At 41.3% G+C, this 21,526-nt stretch overlaps 1 protein-coding gene across 2 annotated transcripts in view; it reads left to right on the plus strand.

Moving 5' to 3' along the window:
• Window positions 1-21,526, plus strand: part of LOC308291093 (acetyl-coenzyme A synthetase, cytoplasmic-like) — a 41,223-nt gene that overhangs the window by 14,907 nt on the left and 4,790 nt on the right. Inside the window, exons 7-19 of one of the 2 annotated variants that reach the window (XM_080733007.1) lie at window positions 3,275-3,350; window positions 3,780-3,891; window positions 5,125-5,172; window positions 7,676-7,813; window positions 10,513-10,683; window positions 16,804-16,937; window positions 17,993-18,125; window positions 18,222-18,278; window positions 18,880-18,960; window positions 19,138-19,246; window positions 19,867-19,935; window positions 20,706-20,882; window positions 21,308-21,382. In XM_080733007.1, the coding sequence (XP_080589133.1) occupies window positions 3,275-3,350; window positions 3,780-3,891; window positions 5,125-5,172; window positions 7,676-7,813; window positions 10,513-10,683; window positions 16,804-16,937; window positions 17,993-18,125; window positions 18,222-18,278; window positions 18,880-18,960; window positions 19,138-19,246; window positions 19,867-19,935; window positions 20,706-20,882; window positions 21,308-21,382 (1,380 nt within the window). The remainder of the gene's footprint in view (window positions 1-3,274; window positions 3,351-3,779; window positions 3,892-5,124; window positions 5,173-7,675; window positions 7,814-10,512; window positions 10,684-16,803; window positions 16,938-17,992; window positions 18,126-18,221; window positions 18,279-18,879; window positions 18,961-19,137; window positions 19,247-19,866; window positions 19,936-20,705; window positions 20,883-21,307; window positions 21,383-21,526) is intronic. The other variant, XM_080733008.1, reaches the window with a different exon arrangement.

A 21,526-nucleotide genomic window follows, 5' to 3' on the forward strand; every position in this document is an offset into this window, starting at 1 on the left:
AAGTCTATGCATGTGCCTGTATAGCAGGGGTGCCCAAAAGGTAGATCGAGATCACAAAGGCTGTGCAGGCAGACCACATGACATGCCCCTAACAATATAATTAAATTATAAACACAAATCACAATCCCCCCCCCTTTTTTTTGTACACTTGAGGGCCTGTCAGCTCTCTTTATGACTTCTCAAGTAGGTAAACCCCTAATGTAATGCTTTGTTTTCAAGAGTCAGTAGCATTACAAAGAACCCAAAAACCTACCACCTACCACAAGACTTTTCCCCCCACAATTTCCCTATTTTCCCCTACTATTTAAGTGAGTTTGTCTTATATATAATACCAGTGCCGCTATTCTTAAAGGAGTAGTTCACCCCCAAAATGACTTTTTTTCTATTGATTACTCATGCCATGGAGAGTAGAGTTCAATAATATTTGTTGGTTTTTGTCACATTCCTAAGACAAAAATTTGATTCGAGTAAATTTACCCCCATTGGTTCCGGATGGGGACCCGTTTCGAAACGGGTCCCCATCCGGAACAAATGGGGGTACATTTATTGCTCTCACATTTTTGTCTTAGGAATGCGACAAAAAACTAAAAATATTATTGAACTCTACTCTCCATGGCACGAGTAATCAATAGAAAAAAAGTCATTTTGGGGGTGAACTACTCCTTTAAGCCCCCTCTGTACATTGTTGTTGGGTGGCTGGGTAGATAATTTTGAGCTGGTCATTTTAAAATGAGCTCTCTAGTCAAAAAAGTGTGGGCAGTGGGCACCCCTGCTGTATAGAATCAAGGTACTCAAGTTTAAGTTCCACTTAGTCAAGTTCAGCATATACAGTATGTACATCATAGATGTACAGTATTCTGGAAACAGAGAAACCAGTGAAAAAGCCATTGGTCCAGGCTGTAAAATCACAGTAGCATGAAGCAGAAGTTGCAGCCATATACTGTATTTGATTCATGACACCAGATACACTGAGATCAAGTTGAAATGCTCCTGGCTGGCACTACACCAGTTAACCACTGTAAACCTCAGACAGGGAAGTGATTGTGATTGAGCTTCAGGGAAGTGATTGTGATTGAGCTCGGAGGCTGGTTGAGGGGTGTAACATGATGTGCTGACTGTGTTGTAAAGCAGTAATAAACGTGTGATTAGCAGGATTACAGTGGCTGAGCCAACCTCTAGGCCTGGACCACTTAATCCTCTGTTACCAAGGCTGGTTATGGAGACCCTCCATCTGTGCGTGTACGCACGCACGCGCACACACACACACACACACACACACACACACACACACACACACACACACACACACACACACACACACACACACGTTTGTATTGCTCCTTGTATTTTACATTTATTGCTATTTATTTAGCTGCTATTTTTTTTACCAGTGTGAACCATAAATCCGCATTGTGAGCTTGTAGGTCAGATCCAATCCAAGCCCCTAAACCAAACCTTTAAACTACTAATCTGAACCCCAACTCCAACTATGAATTGCCTAAAGGCCAAGACGATTGGCACACACACACACACACACACACACACACACACACACACACACACACACACACACACAGTGTTGTTCAGTCATGGAGGTGCAGTAAGCTGATCACTGTGTCTAGCTGGGTCCATTCATTGCAACTGGTTTCCTGACAGCCAGCCGAGACTTTAGTACCTTGTAAAGAGGCTTATGAGAGCTTGATTGGTGATACAGACCTAAATTCTCACTAGGGTCCCATTCTTTTTATGAATGAGAGACAACTTCCTCAGGTTATAAAAAAACAGCAGGGGTCAGTCTGTTAACACATGACTGAAGAGTCTTACTTACAACCAATTATAATAAACTTTATATCCATAATATAGTTTATACAGCCATTCTTTAATTGTTTTGCAAGGTGATTGAGATGGTGGACCTCATAGTCATAGTGTCGGTGGCTTTGTTAGATTACCCATTGTACTCGTCTGCTTGTGTCCCTATTTATGCTAACCCTAACCCTTTTTTATAGAGGGACATGGCCGTGGTTCGCCCTTGGCCAATTTTCATATAGGATGAATATATCATTTGGAATCATTGGATTCCATATTTCTCCACCGGAGGGTATTGAAATACAAAACAACAAACACACTGCCAGTCAGACATCACACATGGGGTAGGCCAGCCTACATCTTGGCACAAAGCGCTCAAAGTTTGTTGTACTCCCAGGGTCATTTTCCACAGGGAGCCGCCATTATTGTTTACAGGACGCAGATCTTTGAACACGCTTTTGAAATCTTGTGTAGCGAGACTTTAAGATTTGTGTGTGAGCGCTCGTGGCAACAGTGCGTGCGAGCGTGTGTATTGGAACTGTTGCAGGTACCAAGTACAAAGTTACTTTCCATCAGTTGATATACTTTGCACAGCGCATAACCCAAACTCTGCACATACTTTGGGTGTTCAGATTTTGCCCTAAAATCACGCAAATTGGTACACAGTATGGCTACACTCATCTCATCAACATGCATCTGTCCCATATAGCGCCACCATCAGGCCGATTTTTACATACACATTTTTCCACACTTCTACACATTTTGGCCTAAAATCACGCTGCGACCTGACGGTCGCTTATCTCCCGATTAGGGAGTCTTACTGGTAACTTCGAACAGGTATAGACTAGTTCTGTACCAGTAAGAAAAGCGACCGTCACGTCGCATACACAAACTTTAGAAGGCAATCGTAGCCAATCAGGAGGGAATATGGGAAATGGGACAGATCCTTGTTGATGACATGACTTTAGAGATACTGTGTATGCTTTGCGTGATTTTAGGCCAAAGTCTGTAGGCGCAGTGTCCAAAAATGGGCTGGAGGTTGTGAGTTGCCATCCAAGGAGTGTGTGTGCAAAGTTTGGCATGGATAGGGGCAACGGTTCCGGAGATAAGAGAAGGGCAAAAGTGTGACGTGACGGACAGACTGACTGACTGATGGACGGAGGGACAGCCGGTGGAGCTTTGCATAGTAACAATATCTCCGTATTGTGTATCAATGCGGAGAACTGCGTTTATTGGATCTGACCTACAAGCTGTTTAGGTGGGTATCCCTATATGAGCGTACAGACCCTGCAGCATCAGCAGAGGTTCTGGAACTGCCACAGGGCCTTTGAATCAGCCTTAGTAGTCATTCCTCTCTCTTTGTGTCTCTTTCTTCTGTTCACTCTGTCGTTTGCTTCTGCTCTCTACTCCATTTCGTGTGTGTGTGTGTGTGTGTGTGTGTGTGTGTGTGTGTGTGTCTCTCTCTCAGACGGTTTCTATAGAGGAGATAAGCTGATCACTCTGAAGCTGATAGCTGACGAGGCACTACAGAAATGCAAAGACAAGTAAGCTGGCTGCCTTCACACACAAGCACACACGCTCGAGACGAGGACTGCAGAAATGCATGTAATCCTGAAAAGACGTGATCTTAACTGTATTCATATCTAGGCTATTTGGGATAATGGCCATGCTTATGATGTGCTTTACTGTTTATATAAGCTAGTATACAGTATATTCATGTATAGATTATTCATCTTTTCCTGAGCATGTACAAGCAAGGGCAGGCATATCAGCCTCAGTGAAGTACTGTAGCTGTGCCCAAGGTTTATCATGTGCCTATAGCCTGATTTATTCACAAATACAACAAGATGATGGCATTTGAGAAATACTTTTGGGCAGTCGTGTTATCGATCCATTTATTCAATTAAAGTATCTTCCTGGCCCTCTCTCACTCATTTCTCTCTTTCTATCTCTCAATCTCTCTTCTCCCTCAGAGGTTTCCCAGTGGAGAGGTGCATTATGTTGAAGCACCTCTCCAAAGAACCAGGAGAGATTCCACAGGGCTCTCAATCTCCACCTGCTAAGAGATCTTGCCCAGACCTACAGGTAAATGACCACTGTAAACTGTAAAATTATGAGAGTTAATTTAACTCTTGAGTGCAAAAGTTCTCCCTTACAGGATTTTTTTACAGTAAAGAGAGAGCCTAGGACCTTGAAGGGATGGGGGTCACTTTGTGTGTGACGTGGAGGAACCGTTAACATAACCTACCATACACAACATTACGCCCACTGTTCCTCCATGTCCAAGGAGCTAGACCACTATGTGGGGTCTGGGAACCCTCAGGGGTCTTTGAGGGGGTTTCCAGGGGTCCCCAGAGAAAGTATTGATAGATCCCTATGGGTTAGTAACTCAGAGGGTGTAGTAATGGAATGTTCAATTTTTACGTGGCTTCTAACCTAACCTCCTAAATCAACATTATGATTTGACAGTGTAGATTGGGTCCTCAGAGATAAACATTGTATCAAATGGGGGTCTGTGGCCTAACGGGTGTCAAACTGGGGGTCCTTGAAAATAAAAAGATTAAGAACCAGTGATATAGAGTCTTGACTATTGAGGGAACCAAACAGTCATTTCACACACAAAGTACTAACAACCTATATGTGATATTAGAGCGTACACCAGTGAATGTGTTGGGAAGGTGTTATACAAAGATCAACAGTGCATGAAGACTGCTTTACCCTGACTATAGAACTATTCCCCTTTTCATTACATATTATTTTGCTTTCATCTTATCCTAATAAAATTCACCATTGCTTTGCTCCCATACCCCCTGCTTTGCAGAGTGGCTGTACATGGTCGATGAACGTAACTTTCTCCCAGTCATTCACTGGAACCCTTTTTCACTTCAGAATTCGGGACTTTTTGTACTGTATAATGTTCTTGGATCAGGCTGTATCCATGCCTGTTTAACGAATCACTCGTGTTGCACATTAATTAGTCCCTCCAAAAGCGTCTTCTAGCTACTCAAAATCTCATTTGTAAGGCACTGGGACTTTGCAAATAACTAAATGAGTGCTTGTGCCCTGAAGCTCTTCAAATGGATCTAAATGGACAAACCTGATAGCCAAATATTTTTGACTTTAGCCTAACCCCCAGAGAAGCTCATCTTGATTTATTTATTTAAGTTGCACTACTAAAACCTAGTTTCATTGTCATGATTACAGATGACATTGTGGCCCTGCTTCTTTCTCTTTGGGTTAATTTATGATTTTTGTTTTCTGACACACATTTTCCTCTCCTATTAACTCCTCCTTCCTCCCATCCATCAATCCCTGTAGCAGGAGAAGCAGACAGGGAAAGTAAAGAAAATTCGCCCTGTACCCCAGGTATTTTTACACTCCTCCCCTGCAAAGAAATTACTAACTCCTTTATTTGTTTTAAGTGAAAATCCACTCCAGAAAGCAGAATTCACACCTATTACTCCTGCATGCTTCAGCAAACTGAATCCTGACATCTTAATAAACGTGAAAATGTTTGTCTCAAAAACCTTGGACATTACTATTGATGATGACGTAAAGAAACAAAACCTTGACCTTTTCCAAATTTCGATTGATGGAATAAAGTATGAATTCTGTTTCTTTTGGTGGGTTTTGGGGGCTAACACTTATCTTTCTTTGCCATTTGTTAACACTCTTTGGTTTGTTCTCCTTCTCAGTAGAGTTTAAAAAAGTATCCTTAGGCGTGTTTGATTTTCACCGGTGCTTGTCCCAGGTGTTACATGAACACAATGTAACACAACCTGTGACCAGCTGTCTCTCAAGGGTGGAGCTGTGTGTGTCTTTGCTAACTATCTAGTGGTTTTTCTCCTTTACACACTCGCACACACACAGGCACAGTGAATCAGGGGTCTGTCATGTTTGTCTTGGCTTGTTAAGAATATAATTCGATCACCATCATGCCTGGATAAATACATTTTAGTTTGTGGTTTTATTAAAGCACAAATGAGTCCCTGTTCCTACTGGATTTATTCAACACCCTGTGGGATGACCAAGAATATACCCCAGAGAAAATATAATGGTGCTTTGTACAAAAGAAAATAAACGTGCCGATTCACATGCATTTGTATAGATTCATATTTCTGTGTTCATACACTTGCTCACTTATATCACTGTATCAAGAAACGGGTGGCAGACCTCTGACTCTGTGTTTATCAGGAAACTAGGTCATTACACCATTTGTCTCAGGGACCAGAGGTGAACCCATGTTCTCCTTCAGCAGCCTGATAATCTGTCTGATGATGTCGTGCCTGACCTCCCTATGGGGCTTTTAAGCCATGACATCATTTTGTAGGCAGAGGAGAATCTGCCCCCAGAGCATTTTCTGTCCCTCGCTATTTTCAACAGATCCGAGACAAAAATAACGACTAAAGTATAATTCTAACACTTTCCTTTCAACAACAAAGAGAAGAAAAATGTGTAAATAGTAAAAATAGTAAAAAGATTCACGGAAACTGGGGGCAGAAATTCTCCTCTGCCTACAAAATGATGTCATACTTAACAGCCCCTAATAAACTACACAACCTGCTCTCTGGCCCAGTGTGTTTATCTCATAGACTGTAAAATATATAAGGGATCCATGACCCATTGGTTTCTAGAGACACATTTTAAGCCACTGGTTCAGTGAAAAATGGCAGCGAGTGCAAAGAAAAATAGATACATATTTATTTGAAATTAGATATATTTTGTTTTATAGCTGAATGAAAGAACACAGGGCTCCATCACACTTTAAAGTACATAGTACTTAGTTGGCTCTGTTACATTTTAGCGTCTAACCCTGAGAACTGCATTTTGGGAAATGTATGTCTGTGTGAGCAACGGCGAATTGGGATCAGAACTGGGACGAGCTGCTAATCAAACTGAATCCACTCGGCTCTCTGGGTTTGATCAATATTTTAAAGTACCAATTGGACTAAACCAAGCACTCAAAGTAATTGTATTTATGAACCCTGAACTCTCATTTGTTTCTTATAGTGATCCCGTCTCTGCTGCCCGGTGGTATCTTATCCCCTGAATTTAATTGCTGTATACTCTGTCATATGATGGTGTCACTCTCTAAAAATAGCAGAGTTTGTAGTTAGGCTATTTTTGGCGAGCAACGGGTCATACAGTATAAATTAGGCTTTAGTCACGCCCTGATTTCACAACATGTTCGCCCCCGTTCTGATAAAATATATGGAAAAGTTAGTGACCTGCTTGTATGGTTGTAACTTTTTTGTAACTCCAACCTAATTCGCGCTCATGCACAATCACTGATTAGGTGCTATAGTCACACTTTCTTCACTTTTTGTTTTGTTCATTTCTAGTGACCGTAGGTAGAGAGGCATGTCTGTTTTTAAACTAACGTTTTCTCTCACTCTTGGTTTGTGTTATTTACAATGTAGAGACTTTTAGTTGTTTTGACTGTTTTGTTGATGATTGGTCATTCATGACCGCATTGACACGTATGTTTTTTGGGGGGGTCATTCTATGCTGCTTAGTGCTTATATTGTTTTATGTTTTTCTGCCTCTTGTCTGTTTGTAAATCTTTTGTACAAATTGCACATTTGTACAAAATTGTACACATATTTATGTGTACTGCCTCTGTGTTCTGTCGGTTCATTTGTTTGTGTATTTGTGTGTGTGTGTGTGTGTGTGTGTGTGTGTGTGTGTGTGTGTGTGTGTGTGTGTGTGTGTGTGTGTGTGTGTGTGTGTGTGTGTGTGTGTGTGTGTGTGTGTGTGTGTGTGTGTGTGTGTGTGTGTGTGTGTGTGTGTGTGTGTGTGTGTGTGTGTGTGTGTGTGTGTGTGTGTGTGTGTGTGTGTGTGTGTGTGTGTGTGTGTGTTCTACCACCAGGTTCCATGGAACCCAGAGGTGGATGTGTGTTGGCACACCTTGGTGTGCGACGCATCAGATGAGTGTGAACCAGAGTGGTGTGACTCTGAAGACCCTCTGTTCATTCTCTATACCAGTGGCTCCACTGGAAAACCTAAGGTACGTAACACTCTACGCCCAACAGTGACGTCATTACGTGCGCGTCCCGCGTCTCTGACGCATTCACGTCAGTGTTCTGGGGTCCCACGGACGCATCGCCTCCATTGGAGTCCACGTGAAAATAATTTACCACGTCGCGAAAAAATATATATTTTAAAAAGTCCACAGACGCCACCATTGTTCATGGTAGGGCTGTCTTCGACTCAGGATTTATCAAGTCGATTCGAGTCGCGGGGGTTAATCCGACGCGTCGACGAATCGTTTATGTGTAAAAAAAAAAAAAAAGGTTGTGCTTTAATGACTGGAGAGGAGGCGCGACCGCGACGCATTGATAGAGTACCGGTACAACAGCTGTTGTAAACCACTATGATTGGTGGATTGATCTCTGCTTTGAAAACTGCCTGGTTGTAATGATTGTATGCCTCTCCAAGGCTAAAGGAACAGGGCTAAAGCGCTAGCATGCTAACGATTTAGCCCTGTTCCTTCAGGAGGAAAAACAACACCAAAGTAGGCTAAAGGTAACAATAATGTAACATCACTGCGTCGATGCAGAGAAGGCACACGGCTGCATCACAATGCAAGCAAATTGTCATAATCTAAAACTTTTTAAGAAGTCCTCTACTCCACCGCAGTCCTCTGCCTTAGACCACCACCACAGAGCCACACTCAGCGAGTCAGCGGCAGTGAGTGAAAGTGAAAGCGCATCGCGCTGCTGCTTCTTGGTCAGCTTTAACAAGTAGAATAACAACAAGTCGACGCATTTCCTTTCAAAGCGGTTAGTTTCAAAATAAGAGCACCTTGTTATATGATCAAGGCAACTTTCAAGTCACGTGAACTGGTTTTATTTTTAAGTCTAGTTGCAAGCAGTAGGAAGTATGGACTAAATAGGAAGAACATGACAGTCCAGCGCTCTCATACAGCACCGGTGTGATAAAAAATAATATATTTTTGACGGCTCGACTCAAACAATTGGCGTCGATTCCGGGGGCTTAAAACGACGCGTCGATTCGTCGAATTTTTGAAGACACCCCTAGTTCATGGGTGAAGGCATGCTACTTTACGCTATGTTAACACAAATGAAATCCGCGTAGAAAGTCTTAAAACAGACGATAGAACTAACGACAGTGTGTTTTGAATGCCATTTTGTATGTCCGTGCATGGTCACAGAATTCAATGGGTGCCTGAGTTTTAGCGTAGCACCGGGCCGCTCTCTGACCATAGTGGCACAGGGTGTTAGGTGATACACCAAAAAGGGTTCCCCCACAGAACGTGTATGGCAAGGCACGGCGCAGAAACGTGACGTGCTCACTGCTCAGACAGCGACCCCGCCTCCTCTCCCACTCTCCCCCTGTCCTCTTCATCCTCTTCATTCAATAACAACTGGATACACGCGCTATTGTTTATAGATGTGGTGGACATTGGACAACGTGTTAGAAGCCACACAGGTCTTCATTGCGTCTTTACAACATTAGCGACGATTAACGTTGTGGTGAACATGGTCAAATAACTTTTATTGGCTCAACTACAACACGGAGGAAGCAAGCTAGCCTAGCATGTTTGCTATCTGAGATAGTATGTATGTAGCCTAGGCTGCCTAACTGTTTGATTGATTATAGTGTTTTCGTGGCGGCGCCGTCCCTTTGGTGGTCCGCCGGGGCAGCGGACCACCGCGGCCGCCTGTGCCTTGCCCTCCCGCATCCATAGAGGGGCGGCACGTCCCTCTATGATCAACCGTTCAAAACAAAAGTAGCCGATCTACAAGCAATCCCTTTTGACCCAGTCCACTGGTTCTCTGTACAGCAGAGCAAACACAAGCACGGCAGAGACCATTTCCCCCATTCCATAGAAGCAGTAACAGTACAAACAGGAGACATCTCACTGAGAAGATCTATATATTATCGATGTATATAAAATAACAGGTGGCTGTTGATTATGAAGACTCTGTAAAAGCTTCTATCTGCGCCCCCAAGTGGTCAACATCCGATATTACCGGTTCGGTATTAAAAAAAAATCAAATCGTCACATGACTATTTGGAAGTATTAAAATTGTAAGATTTGGAATTGTGGTTCATTTCTTTCAGACACATTTCTACGTAACATGAACATAACCATATAATAACCAATTCAAGTTAAATGCTGCACTTTGTCAAAAATGACATGACGCGTTGAATTTTTGTGGGACCCATAAAATATCCCTGGGACTCATCCGAAAGACCCTCCTTCGGTCCCGGGACTCATTACATTAAAAACCTATTAACATCACTGGCCCAAACCATTCAGCCTGTGACCCAAAATAGAAATTGGACGTTTGCCCGAGCTTGTTGATCGGCTATTTTCACTACTTCTTAAATGTTTGTTTTCTAATATATGGAATTTAATTTATTTATTTAATAACATTTTCTTAGATTTCTTCATGAAATGACTGAAAGAAATAGCTAGTAGATCTGCTATTTTTGTCAAACCTTCCCTGCAAGAGTAGGGAACCTGGCGTTAACAGTGGTTAACAAAAGTGGCGCATATTTTGATTATCGCGATATGATTAACCCATTTAGACCCGGAAAGCATCTGTGTCAATTAAGATTCGAACCATTATTTTACACTTTAGATATTCAAAAATAGTAGATATACAAGCTCATAGCGCGGCATCAAGTACACACACACACACCCACCCCTAACCATCCCTTATCTATCTGGTTCAGGGAGTGCTCCACACGGTCAGTGGCTACATGCTCTACGCTGCCACCACCTTCAAGCTGGTGTTTGACTACCAGCCTGATGACGTCTACTGGTGCACCGCAGACATTGGCTGGATCACTGGCCACTCCTACATCACCTACGGCCCACTGGCCAACGGAGCCACCAGTGTCCTGGTGAGTAGAGAGACTGAGTGAGTGTGTGATTTGTTGGCCAATGCTGTGCAGGGCAGCTAATAAGTAGTTCCAGATATTTGAGGAAACAGAAGAATAGAAGTCTGCAGAAACCTTGTATTCAGCAGTCTAACTACTATTAACCACTTAAACCCTAATATACTGCATTTACTGTGGTCCGCCTGTGGCCGGGCTCTATTCTTGTCTGCTCCTTTTCCCGCCCATCCACACCTAATCTATTTGCCGTAATTAGACCATTTCCAACGTCATTTCCAACTTCAACGTGCCACAATGCATTGTGAGCTTGTGGATCTGTTATTTTTGCTGAATGTTCGCCCCCAGAATAGGAACGTTAAGGTTCATGTGGTTGAAGGCATAACTGCATGTCATGAGTTTCAGATTAAGATGATGATGAAACATCGGGGATGGAGTGTACTTTTCCACCTAGCAGGGAGATAAGGCTGCAGCCCTCGGGGCCATTATGAGATCATTAATATCTCTCAGTGTCTGGCATTTATTGCTCTGACATCATTTTGTCCTGGCCTCTGTCTGAACGTTTGCCAGCAGGTGGCTCCTGAGACCACCACACAATGCTTAGAAGTTTTATAAAACCACAATCTGAACCCCCTGTAACATAATGCACGATATACAGGTTGTGATGGATCTCTTGCCGGTACTATGAAGTAGGGTGGCTGTACAATGAATCGAAAGATTGATTTTAGCTTGTATAAACCATCTCCCCATTCATCAGGCTCACAATGGCACTATTTAACAAAAGATATGGCAGAGATTGAGCACAATAAACAACAGGCATAGTATAATATTAGTACATACATATTATCTTTTAATCCTACTGTTGGAGAACCTGTGTTAAAAATCGTGTTTAGACTGAAGAGGAACATTGATTGACCAATTGAATGTTTTATTAGACAAAAATGGAGAACAGTACTAAAAAATGTAGTACAGTACAAGTGGAGTTAAAGACCCTGTAGCAACTCATAATGTAATAACGGCTCATAATGTAATAAGGGCTCATAATGTAATAATTAAAATGTAATAAAAACTCATAATGTAACTAGAAAAATATTGTTCCTTCGAAACAATTGTGGGCTCGCTTCAAGCCAGAAAACAATGGCTATAAAAGCACAAAATGTCAAGATCGCAGGCAGTGCTCTCTTTGACGTTACTGACGTCAAAGATTGGTCCATTTTGTTCCAAAAATGTGTTGTGCAAAAGTTGACCCGCTGGTGGCGCTATAACAGGCCAATGTGAGAAGGTTGGTATCTGTTCCTTGACCTATTGGGAATGTGCTTGCAAGATTTCACGCACATCCCAGGCTGTGTTCATGATTTGAGGTGTTTTTGGCTTTGGACACTTTATCGCTGCTTGCAGCTATATTTATTATTATTATTTTATAATTTTTTTGTGTGCACTTCATAGGCATGTTAGATAAAGGTCCTTAGATTGCGTGTAGAATGTTTCATGCAAATTGCAAAAAAAATCCTAGAATAAAAACGGGTTTAAGCGTTTTACAAACTGCTCAAAATTATATAGCGCCCCCCTTTGGCCATTTGGGGTAAGATTGGTTTCAGTGATATTTGAACTAACCCTCTACACTATTTTGTCATGAAAATGTGACTTTGCTTGTATGTTTTAGAGGCAGAAGAATAATTTGCATAAAAATGCAATATTGTTTGAATTATTTAAAAAAGCATGTTTCAATGTTAAAGAAATCCGATCTGACAGATCTTTAGATATCGGTCCAAAGTTCACGTAAAAAAAGTTTTGTGCACGTGACGTGAAAATTCCAGAATAAAAGCGGGTTTACGCGTTTTACAAACTGCTCAAAGTGGCGGAAAATCGAAGGGCGGAGCTTACTTAACAACGACACAGATGTCTTCCGCTTGAGTCAAAGCACGCGTGTAACAAGTTGCATGTCTTCAAACGAAACGAGTCATGACTTATGCCCGTTTGAAGTTTGAATTTTCAAACGCTTCGTATAGCGCCCCCCTTTGGCCGATTGGAATAAAATTGGTTTCAGTGATACTTTGACTAACCCTCCACATCTTTGCCAAATGCCATGAACGTGTAACTTTGCATGTATGATTTAGAGGCCGAAGAATAATTTGCATAAAACCCCAATATTGATAAAATTATTAAAAAATTATATTTCACTTTAAAAGAAATCCGCCGAGATTAGTTTGACCGTATTGGTCCAAAGTTCATGTGAAAAAAGTTTTGTGCACTTGACGCGAAAATCCCAGGAGGAGATAGATTTTTACTGTTTTTCATATAATTCCGAATTGTGGGAGACCTAAAGGTCAGAGGTCAAAAGTTAGAGGGTAAAAGTTGTTCGGCATGAGGAGACGCATACGTGTATACAGGTTTCATGGCTGTACCTAAAACACAGCATGAGCTATACCTGTTCAAAGTTCGCACTTTCGAAGGCTTCCTACAGCGCCACCATTTGGCCGATTGCTATAAAAAATAATAGCACACTTCGCCACTGTAAACTGAACACATTGATGTTTTTATTTTCATTTTCTCACTAAGTATGTAGGAGTAGAAAGGAACCGAAGTTCCCGTCTACTGATTGCCTGCCTGATAGATAAATAAATAATGACAATAACTAAAGTGTGCTCGCCTATAGGCGAGCCCACAATAATCAGCTCTTAACTCACTGAACGCCATAAACGTCTTATACGTCTTTGGACCTCGGTGCCATAAACGTCTTTTACGTCTTTTTAATTAATCAAAAGTTTTATCATTTTTTCATAATTGTAATTTCAAAAAAATCGCTCTAGAAGTTGGCCATATGCCTCCGTGACCTGAGCGATACGGCCGATTTGACTGTAGCACCAGTGTAACACAGTCCGGCGGAAAATCGGTATAGCCGAAGATTGGTTCCGGCCGTTTAAATGTTATCTAAAACGTTCGTTTATACACTTTCCCGTGCATCCCTGACGAACTATAAGTACTCAAAAAACGCAGAAAATTCTCAGGATTCCAGCGGTGCCATCCATTCTTCTCTACCTATCCTTGATCGCGATCGCCAGGGTTCCGAAGTTGTTTAGCATGCTAGCTAAAAGGCCTGGCCAAAATGTAAACAACAGGCCCAAACCAAAAAAAAGATGGACGTCTTCTTCCTTCTTCTGTTAGTTGATCAGATAGTAGGAGACCACCCTCTGGTGGTTTTCAAATGGTATTGCACTCCAGATTGCACACAGGGCCCATCACAGCACACACATATGATGATGATCAAGACATCTTACACATGTTCTATTGAAGCCCAAATCTAATGATAGGATATATATATATAAATATACATGTTTTCCTTTGTAAGAGGGGTAGTGTGGCTTTCGATAGAAGCATAGATTTATATATGTAATTTAAGTACAAAATATGATTTTGGCCCCCATAAAAAGGCAAAATTAAGCAAAATGGCTGGCACCAGTTTTGTAGATTTTGAATAAAGGGTGGCATTCACTGAGTTAATGTAATAAAAAAACTAGCGCATAACGTAATAATGGATTTTTCAATAATGTAATAATGTGTTACATTAACTCTCCTACTGCCAGATTATTTATTTATTTATTGGGTCTGGCGCCATCAAAAAGCGGCTTACCTTTGCGACGTTATAGTAGATAGACAGACAGACATTTATTTATTTATTTATTTTTTTTTTGGTTGTGCAATAGTGCACTTTGGTCTGCCAGGCAGCAGAGGGCGGCGTCATGCGAGAATGAATGTGAATTGTCCTGCTATGTGTTGCCGTACATTCAGAGCAGTCACTGGCTACAGAGCCTCCGGGCCAGAGGAAATCAACAAGGAAGTGAATTGTTCTCCGTTGATCTAACGCATAATGGATTTTTTACACCATCACAGCGGAAAATGTGTTTACAGTAAACGGCCGCGCGACCCCTCATCAGCTTACAGTCATCAGACGAACGAACCGAACGAGCGCCGTATTGGCATCGAGGTTCTGTAAAAAATGGGGCGAGCGTTATCGTTCAAAGCGTGGGGAGAGTTAAGAACCTCCACATAGGAGGCTCATAATGTAATAAAACTTCATAATGTAATAATGTATTTTGTATTACATTATGAGCTGATTATTACATTATGAGCTTTTATTACATTTTAATTATTACATTATGCACTTGTTTTATATTACATTATGAGCTGATCATTACATTTTGAGTTTTTATTACATGTTTTTATTACATTTTGAGCCCTTATTACATTATGAGTTGCTACACACCCTGCCAACTTTGTTGATGAAGAATTGAGCAATTATCTGCTAAACATGCAGCAAATGAATACATATGGAGATCATTTAGCTGTACAAAGAGCATCCACAATGTTCAACATACAGTTCGTGGTTGTATCGACACTGGGTGTTGATACAACATCGATAATATCCCCATGTGGTCAGTATGACGACAGTCTGCCATTGCTAGTTCTCGGCCACTTTGCCGAAGGTCATGGGGACCATTATGTAAGCCTTGATGGACCAGTCACACACTTGATTCAAAGAGTCCATCCAGGAAGCAGAGGAGAGCGCACCACTTCGATCTGTCCTTCACTCTGGTCCTAAGTCTAGCCCTCATTATGGCCCTGACTCGGTACCTCACTCTGGCCCAGGGCCGGATTTATAATAGGGCTTGACGTGCTGAAGCACAGGGCATCAACAACCACAGGGGGGCACCAGAGGATCAACTGTAAACAAAAGATATTCACATGAGCTAAGCTAAGCTAACCTAACATCGCTGTCTGTAATGACTGGTTACACTTAAGGGTTTTGAAGAAACGTTAGGTGGATATTAGTATGCACAACTCTAAAAGAACTGATGCACTATTGTGTTGGAGCGCCTCAGTGCGGCTGCAGAGTTAAGGTGCTATCTATCCCTGATTGATTGATTGATTGATTGATTGATTGAAGACTTTCAAACTAGTTCCAAGCACAGGGCACCATGAAGGGTAAATCCTGCCCTGCTCTGGCCCTAAATCTGGCCCTCACTCTCGCCGCAAGGCCTTCACTCTGGCCCTGACCCGATACCTCACTCTGGCCCTAAGTCTGGACAGATCGAAGTGGTGCGCTCTTTGAATCAAGTGTGTGACTGGTCCATCAAGGCTTACATAATGGTCCCCATGACCTTCGGCAAAGTGGCCCAGAACTAGCAATGGCAGACTGTCGTCATACTGACCACATGGTGATATTATCGATGTTGCATCAACACCCAGTGTCGATACAATCACAAACTGTATGTTGAACATTGTGGATGCTCTTTGTACAGCTAAATGATCCCCATATGTATTCATTTGCTGCATGTTTAGCAGATAGTTGCTCCATTCTTCATCAACAAAGTTGGCAGGGTGTGTAGCAACTCATAATGTAATAAGGGCTCATAATGTAATAAAAACATGTAATAAAAACTCATAATGTAATAATCAGCTCATAATGTAATAAAAAAACAAGCGCATAATGTAATAATTAAAATGTAATAAAAGCTCATAATGTAATAATCAGCTCATAATGTAATACAAAATACATTATTACATTATGAAGTTTTATTACATTATGAGCCTCCTATGTGGAGGTTCTTAATGTAACACATTATTACATTATTACATTATTGAAAAATCCATTATTACGTTATGCACTCGTTTTTTTATTACATTATGAGCTGATTATTACATTATGAGTTTTTATTACATTTTTCTTATTACATTATGAGCCCTTATTACATTATGAGCCGTTATTACATTATGAGTTGCTACAACCCTGCCTAAAAGGAGCATCCCAAATAAGTCATTTTACGGTCTTGTTTACATCAGAAGTCCTTGTATTATGAGGCCAACAGCACCTTCATGTGAATCAATCATCTATAGCTCTACTATAGCTCTAGTTCCAATCCACACAGATGATTTTCCATCTTACCAGCACTACTGGTCTATGAGCATGGAAGCCTAAATTGGACCAAGGAACTGCTGTTCCGTAGTTCATATACCTTGTCTTTTACTGTATGTCAGCGAGGTCATCTTGATGGTAAAGTACCATGTTTGTTTTGCCAACACATACCCTCTTACATTTCTCACAAGAAAGGTGTGTGTGTGTTTGTTCAGTTTGAGGGCCTGCCAACCTACCCTGATGTGAGTCGCATGTGGGAGATCGTGGACAAATACCATGTGACCAAATTCTACACCGCTCCTACTGCCATCAGAATGCTGATGAAGTATGGAAATGATCCTGTACACAAGTAAGACTGTCTGTCTGTCAAAGATCAAACGTGAATGTTGACTCAATGTTGAGTTAAGTAAATTGAAAGAGAGCTTCTCCACTTATCAACACGATTTGCGTGCCAGCTCTTCTTTCCCTGGTATTATCTCTCTCGTGGCCTCTCTCCCTATTCCTTTATCTCTTTCTGTTCATCTCTGTCTGTGTCTCTATTCATTAGAGGTGGGAAGTTCATGAACGAATCAATTCTTTTGAACGGCTCTTTGACATGAACGATGTGATCCGGTTCGCAGTATAGGGAGCCATTCTTTTCTAAATGAACAGTGGTGTAAAAAAGTACTAAAATTCTTTACTTAAGTAAAAAATATCAATACTGCAATCAAGTAGAAATTTGGAATGTTAATGTACTTGAGTAAAAGTAAAAAAGTATTGGTATCAAAATGTACTTAAAGTACCAATATTAGAACGTACTCATTATGCAGAATGTCCTGTTTCACAGGTTTTCCAATGAGTAAAATGTAGAAAAATCATTTGAAGTTGCAACGCATTGTGAGCTTGTAGATCGGCTATTTTCAAATGGCAACTATGTACCTATATACCGTATTTTCCGTACTATAAGGCGCACTTAAAAGCCTTTAATTTTCTCAAAAAACTACAGTGCGCCTTATAGTCCAGTGCGCCTTATATATGGATCATTCATTGACATTGACATTCCCTTTAGCACAGCTCCATCTGTTGGATGCATAACGCAACGGTAGCGTCTATTATGTGCGCCTTATAGTCAGGTGCGCCTTATATATGAAAACAGTTTGAAAATAGACCATTCATTGACAGTGCGCCTTATAGTCAGGTGCGCCTTATAGTCCAGAAAATACTGTATGTGCGAAATAAATGTATATAGGGTTGAAGTTATTTGTAATTATAATCAAAATCTACAAAGTAACTAGTAACTAAAATGAGCCAGTCTATTGAACGGCTCTTTGAAAGGAACGGATCCCAGAGATCCGGCTCACTTCAAAGAGCCATAAATCCCATCTCTAGTCTACTATTCATTTCTCTTGTCCTCTCTCTCTCCAGGTATAAGCGTTCATCTCTGAAGGTGCTGGGTACGGTAGGAGAGCCCATCAACCCTGAGGCATGGCAGTGGTACTACAACGTGGTGGGAGACAGCAGATGTCCCATAGTGGACACCTTCTGGCAGACTGAAACCGTTAGTACTGTTCTAGAGTAAAACCTGTTTAGTGTTTGTTTCTTCTGTCATCAGTCAGAGGGTTAAATCGTCTCTGCTGTCTGTCTTGTTTCTCAGGGTGGACATGTGTTGACTCCCCTGCCTGCTGCCACGCCCATGAAGCCAGGTTCAGCTGTAAGTATATTCTGTTATTGGCACGTAATGCCCTGCTGTAGAGCCACTGCCGTTTACTACAAGCATGGGAAGAGATCCCCCAACTCTGATAATTAATGCCTTGCTCTGAAGTACTCTGTGTGTGTGTGTGTGTGTGTGTGTGTGTGTGTGTGCGTGTGTGTGCGTGCAAATTTTATGCACCCCTCCTTTTGAGCACAGCACCTTATGAGCATACATAAATGAAAGAAATATAATTATTTTAAGGAGTTTTCCTTAATAGTTGCAGCGAGAGAGTTTTTCTCTGCCAGTTTTCCTTAGTGCCTTGCTCTAACCATTGATCTACCCCGGGAATAAAACCTAAAACGTACTATACCCATCGAGCCATATTGAATCATGGTTAATACAGAGTTTCACTGTCTGCTACTGTTTTCTTTATTTTTTGCTTTATTTACACAATGCCTAAGTGATAATGTAAAAGGACAAAGGCACAGAAAGATGAGAGACCCAGAAACATGCTGATTATTACATCTCACCTCAAATATAGCCAACCAATCTAACAAGAAGTATTAAGATCAGAACATGTCAATAAATGATGGAACCGTGTCCTCCTCTCCTGCGTCAGACCTTCCCTTTCTTTGGCGTGGTGCCCGCCATCTTGAATGAGTCGGGGGAGGAGCTGGAGGGACCAAGCGAAGGATACCTGGTGAGGACAATTGTGTTGTAAACCTGAGCATTATGTCTATCTCTTGGGTTATATTTAGGTGGACACATACATAAATCTACAAGCTCACAACTAGTCCATACAGTGTGTACAACTTTTTCAGATTCAGGTGTGTAATCCGTATCGAATAGAGTGCGACTGCTGTCTGTGTTTGTCCAGGTATTTAAGCAGCCTTGGCCCGGTATAATGAGGACGGTGTACAGGAACCATGCCAGGTTTGAGACCACCTACTTCAAGAAGTTTCCTGGTTACTACGTCACTGGAGACGGTGAGGGAAACACTGACTAGGAGTCAAAGACATACCTATGAATTGGTGTGAAAAGATACAAACCTCTGTATTCTGTGGCATAGTAGGCTACGGTTACAATCCAAGAGAAAGCACACCCACATAGAACTTAAGGTGCACAACAACAAAAAAGTAATTGAGAAAAGGCAGGCTTTCCGCACACTGTTTTAGATGCTTCCAAATTAAACATTTTGTTGTTGTTGTTTGTTTGTTTTTAGTTTTTTTGACTGTCTTACAAATTTGATAAGAGCAGAACACATCAGTGGATTAGATATTCATGTCTGATCCAATCTGGATTTTTGATTACTTATCCAGGCAAGTAGACTTGAGTTCAATAATATTTTTAGTTTTTTGTCACATTCAAAAGATGACAAAAATGTGATTACAATAAATGTACCCCCATTGATTGGAGTAAATTTACTATAATCACATTTTTGTCTTAGGAATGCGACTGATTAAAAAATATTATTGAACTCAAGTTTCCGTGGCATGAGTAATCAATAGAAAAAAAGGTCATTTTGGGGTGAACTACTCCTTTAAGGATGGAAGCGAATGATTACGGTAATATCTAGTATTTAACTGTTGCTCTTTTGATCCTGCAGGTTGCCGTAGAGACAAGGATGGCTATTATTGGATCACAGGGAGGATTGATGACATGTTGAACGTCTCAGGTAAGCTTCCTGATCAGACAGACCACACCTACATAATGTGTTTGTCTGGACCAAGGGTTCCCATACCTTTCCATACCAAGCACCCCCAAAAAGCCATAGGAATTGACTGTTTCATTTCCAATGAATGAAGATACTGCAGATGAATGTATTCATCAACATACAACAAGTCACAAAATCAATCAGATGCTTTCCTAATAAAAAGATGTCGAGAAAGGGTTTTATTATTTTCTAAATGACATTCCCACAACAGCTAATGCAAGTTGTTTTTGTTATCTTAACAGTAAAATTCTCACTGTTAACATATCCATTTTGTAACTTGAGTGTACAAATGTACTCAAATTGACACTTTTGGTTTCATGTGTACAGTAACATTGCCATACTTCATCAGCATTCTGATGGCAGTAGGAGCGGTGTAGAATTTGGTCACATGGTATTAACACTGAGGATATTACTGTGTACTGTACCATGTATACTCTCTAAGATAACAGTATACTGTACTCCTCCCTAAGAAAACAAAGCCAATCCTTACCTCCCCTGACCTTTCTATTGTAAATACCTTTCATTATACATTCTGTTTTACGACTGTTTTTCTTTTCTTTTTTTTTCTATTCGTCTGTCACTCTAGTCTATGTTATATGTGTTAAAGGACCCAAATTGAAACAAGCCCAAAAGCTTTTTTGAGATATCCTTTTAGTCGACCTGTATTGTCATGAAACTGCCCTATGCAAACTTCTAATAGTCTTCAATCAATCTCTCTTTCTCTCTCTCAGGTCATTTGTTGAGTACAGCAGAGGTAGAGTCAGCGCTGGTAGAACACGAGGCTGTAGCAGAAGCAGCGGTGGTGGGCAGACCTCACCCAGTCAAAGGAGAGGGTCTGTACTGCTTTGTAACGCTCAAAACTGGAATCACCTACAACATCACACTGGAAGCAGAGCTGAAGAGACAAGGTGTGTATGAATGTAGTCTTAAACTGTTTACACCAGGGGTCTTCAACAGGGGGTCCTCAGAGTTACTACAGCTTGTAGATCAGCTATCTTCGGCAAAGAGGTTTGTTGTAGAGGGGAAAAAGAGCAAGCTAAGTACAGAGTGAAAGGTCAAGTGTATTAGTTAATGACAGCTCAAGTGGTTAAATATCTGAAAACACAAATTGACATGAATCCAAAATAGACTGATCATTGTGCTGTCAAACAATGAAACTATATGGAACCTGAAAAGGTTTCATCTCTCTCTCAACTAAGGGGTCCTTGGCCTGAAAACGTTGATGACCCCTGGTTTACACACAATAAGCTTAGCATAAAACACTGCGTAAGGTTAGTAATATGTTTGTGTGTACAGTATGTGAGATCAAACTATTTTTCATGGTCTTTTCCAGTGAGGGAAAAGATCGGAGCCATTGCCACACCAGACTACATCCAGAATGCTCCGGGCCTCCCCAAGACGAGATCAGGTCAGATTACGGTCTTGTCAGTACATCGAGAACATTCGGTTGTTAATTGCATCGTGCAAATTAGACAAATCAAATGACTCGTCCATCACAAACGCACATCCTTTCCCTCTCTCACTCTCTCTCTGTGTGTGTCTCCCCCTCCTC

Source organism: Nannobrachium achirus (genome assembly GCF_963921795.1).
Source record: "Nannobrachium achirus genome assembly, chromosome: 9".
NCBI classification, from domain to species: domain Eukaryota; kingdom Metazoa; phylum Chordata; class Actinopteri; order Myctophiformes; family Myctophidae; genus Nannobrachium; species Nannobrachium achirus.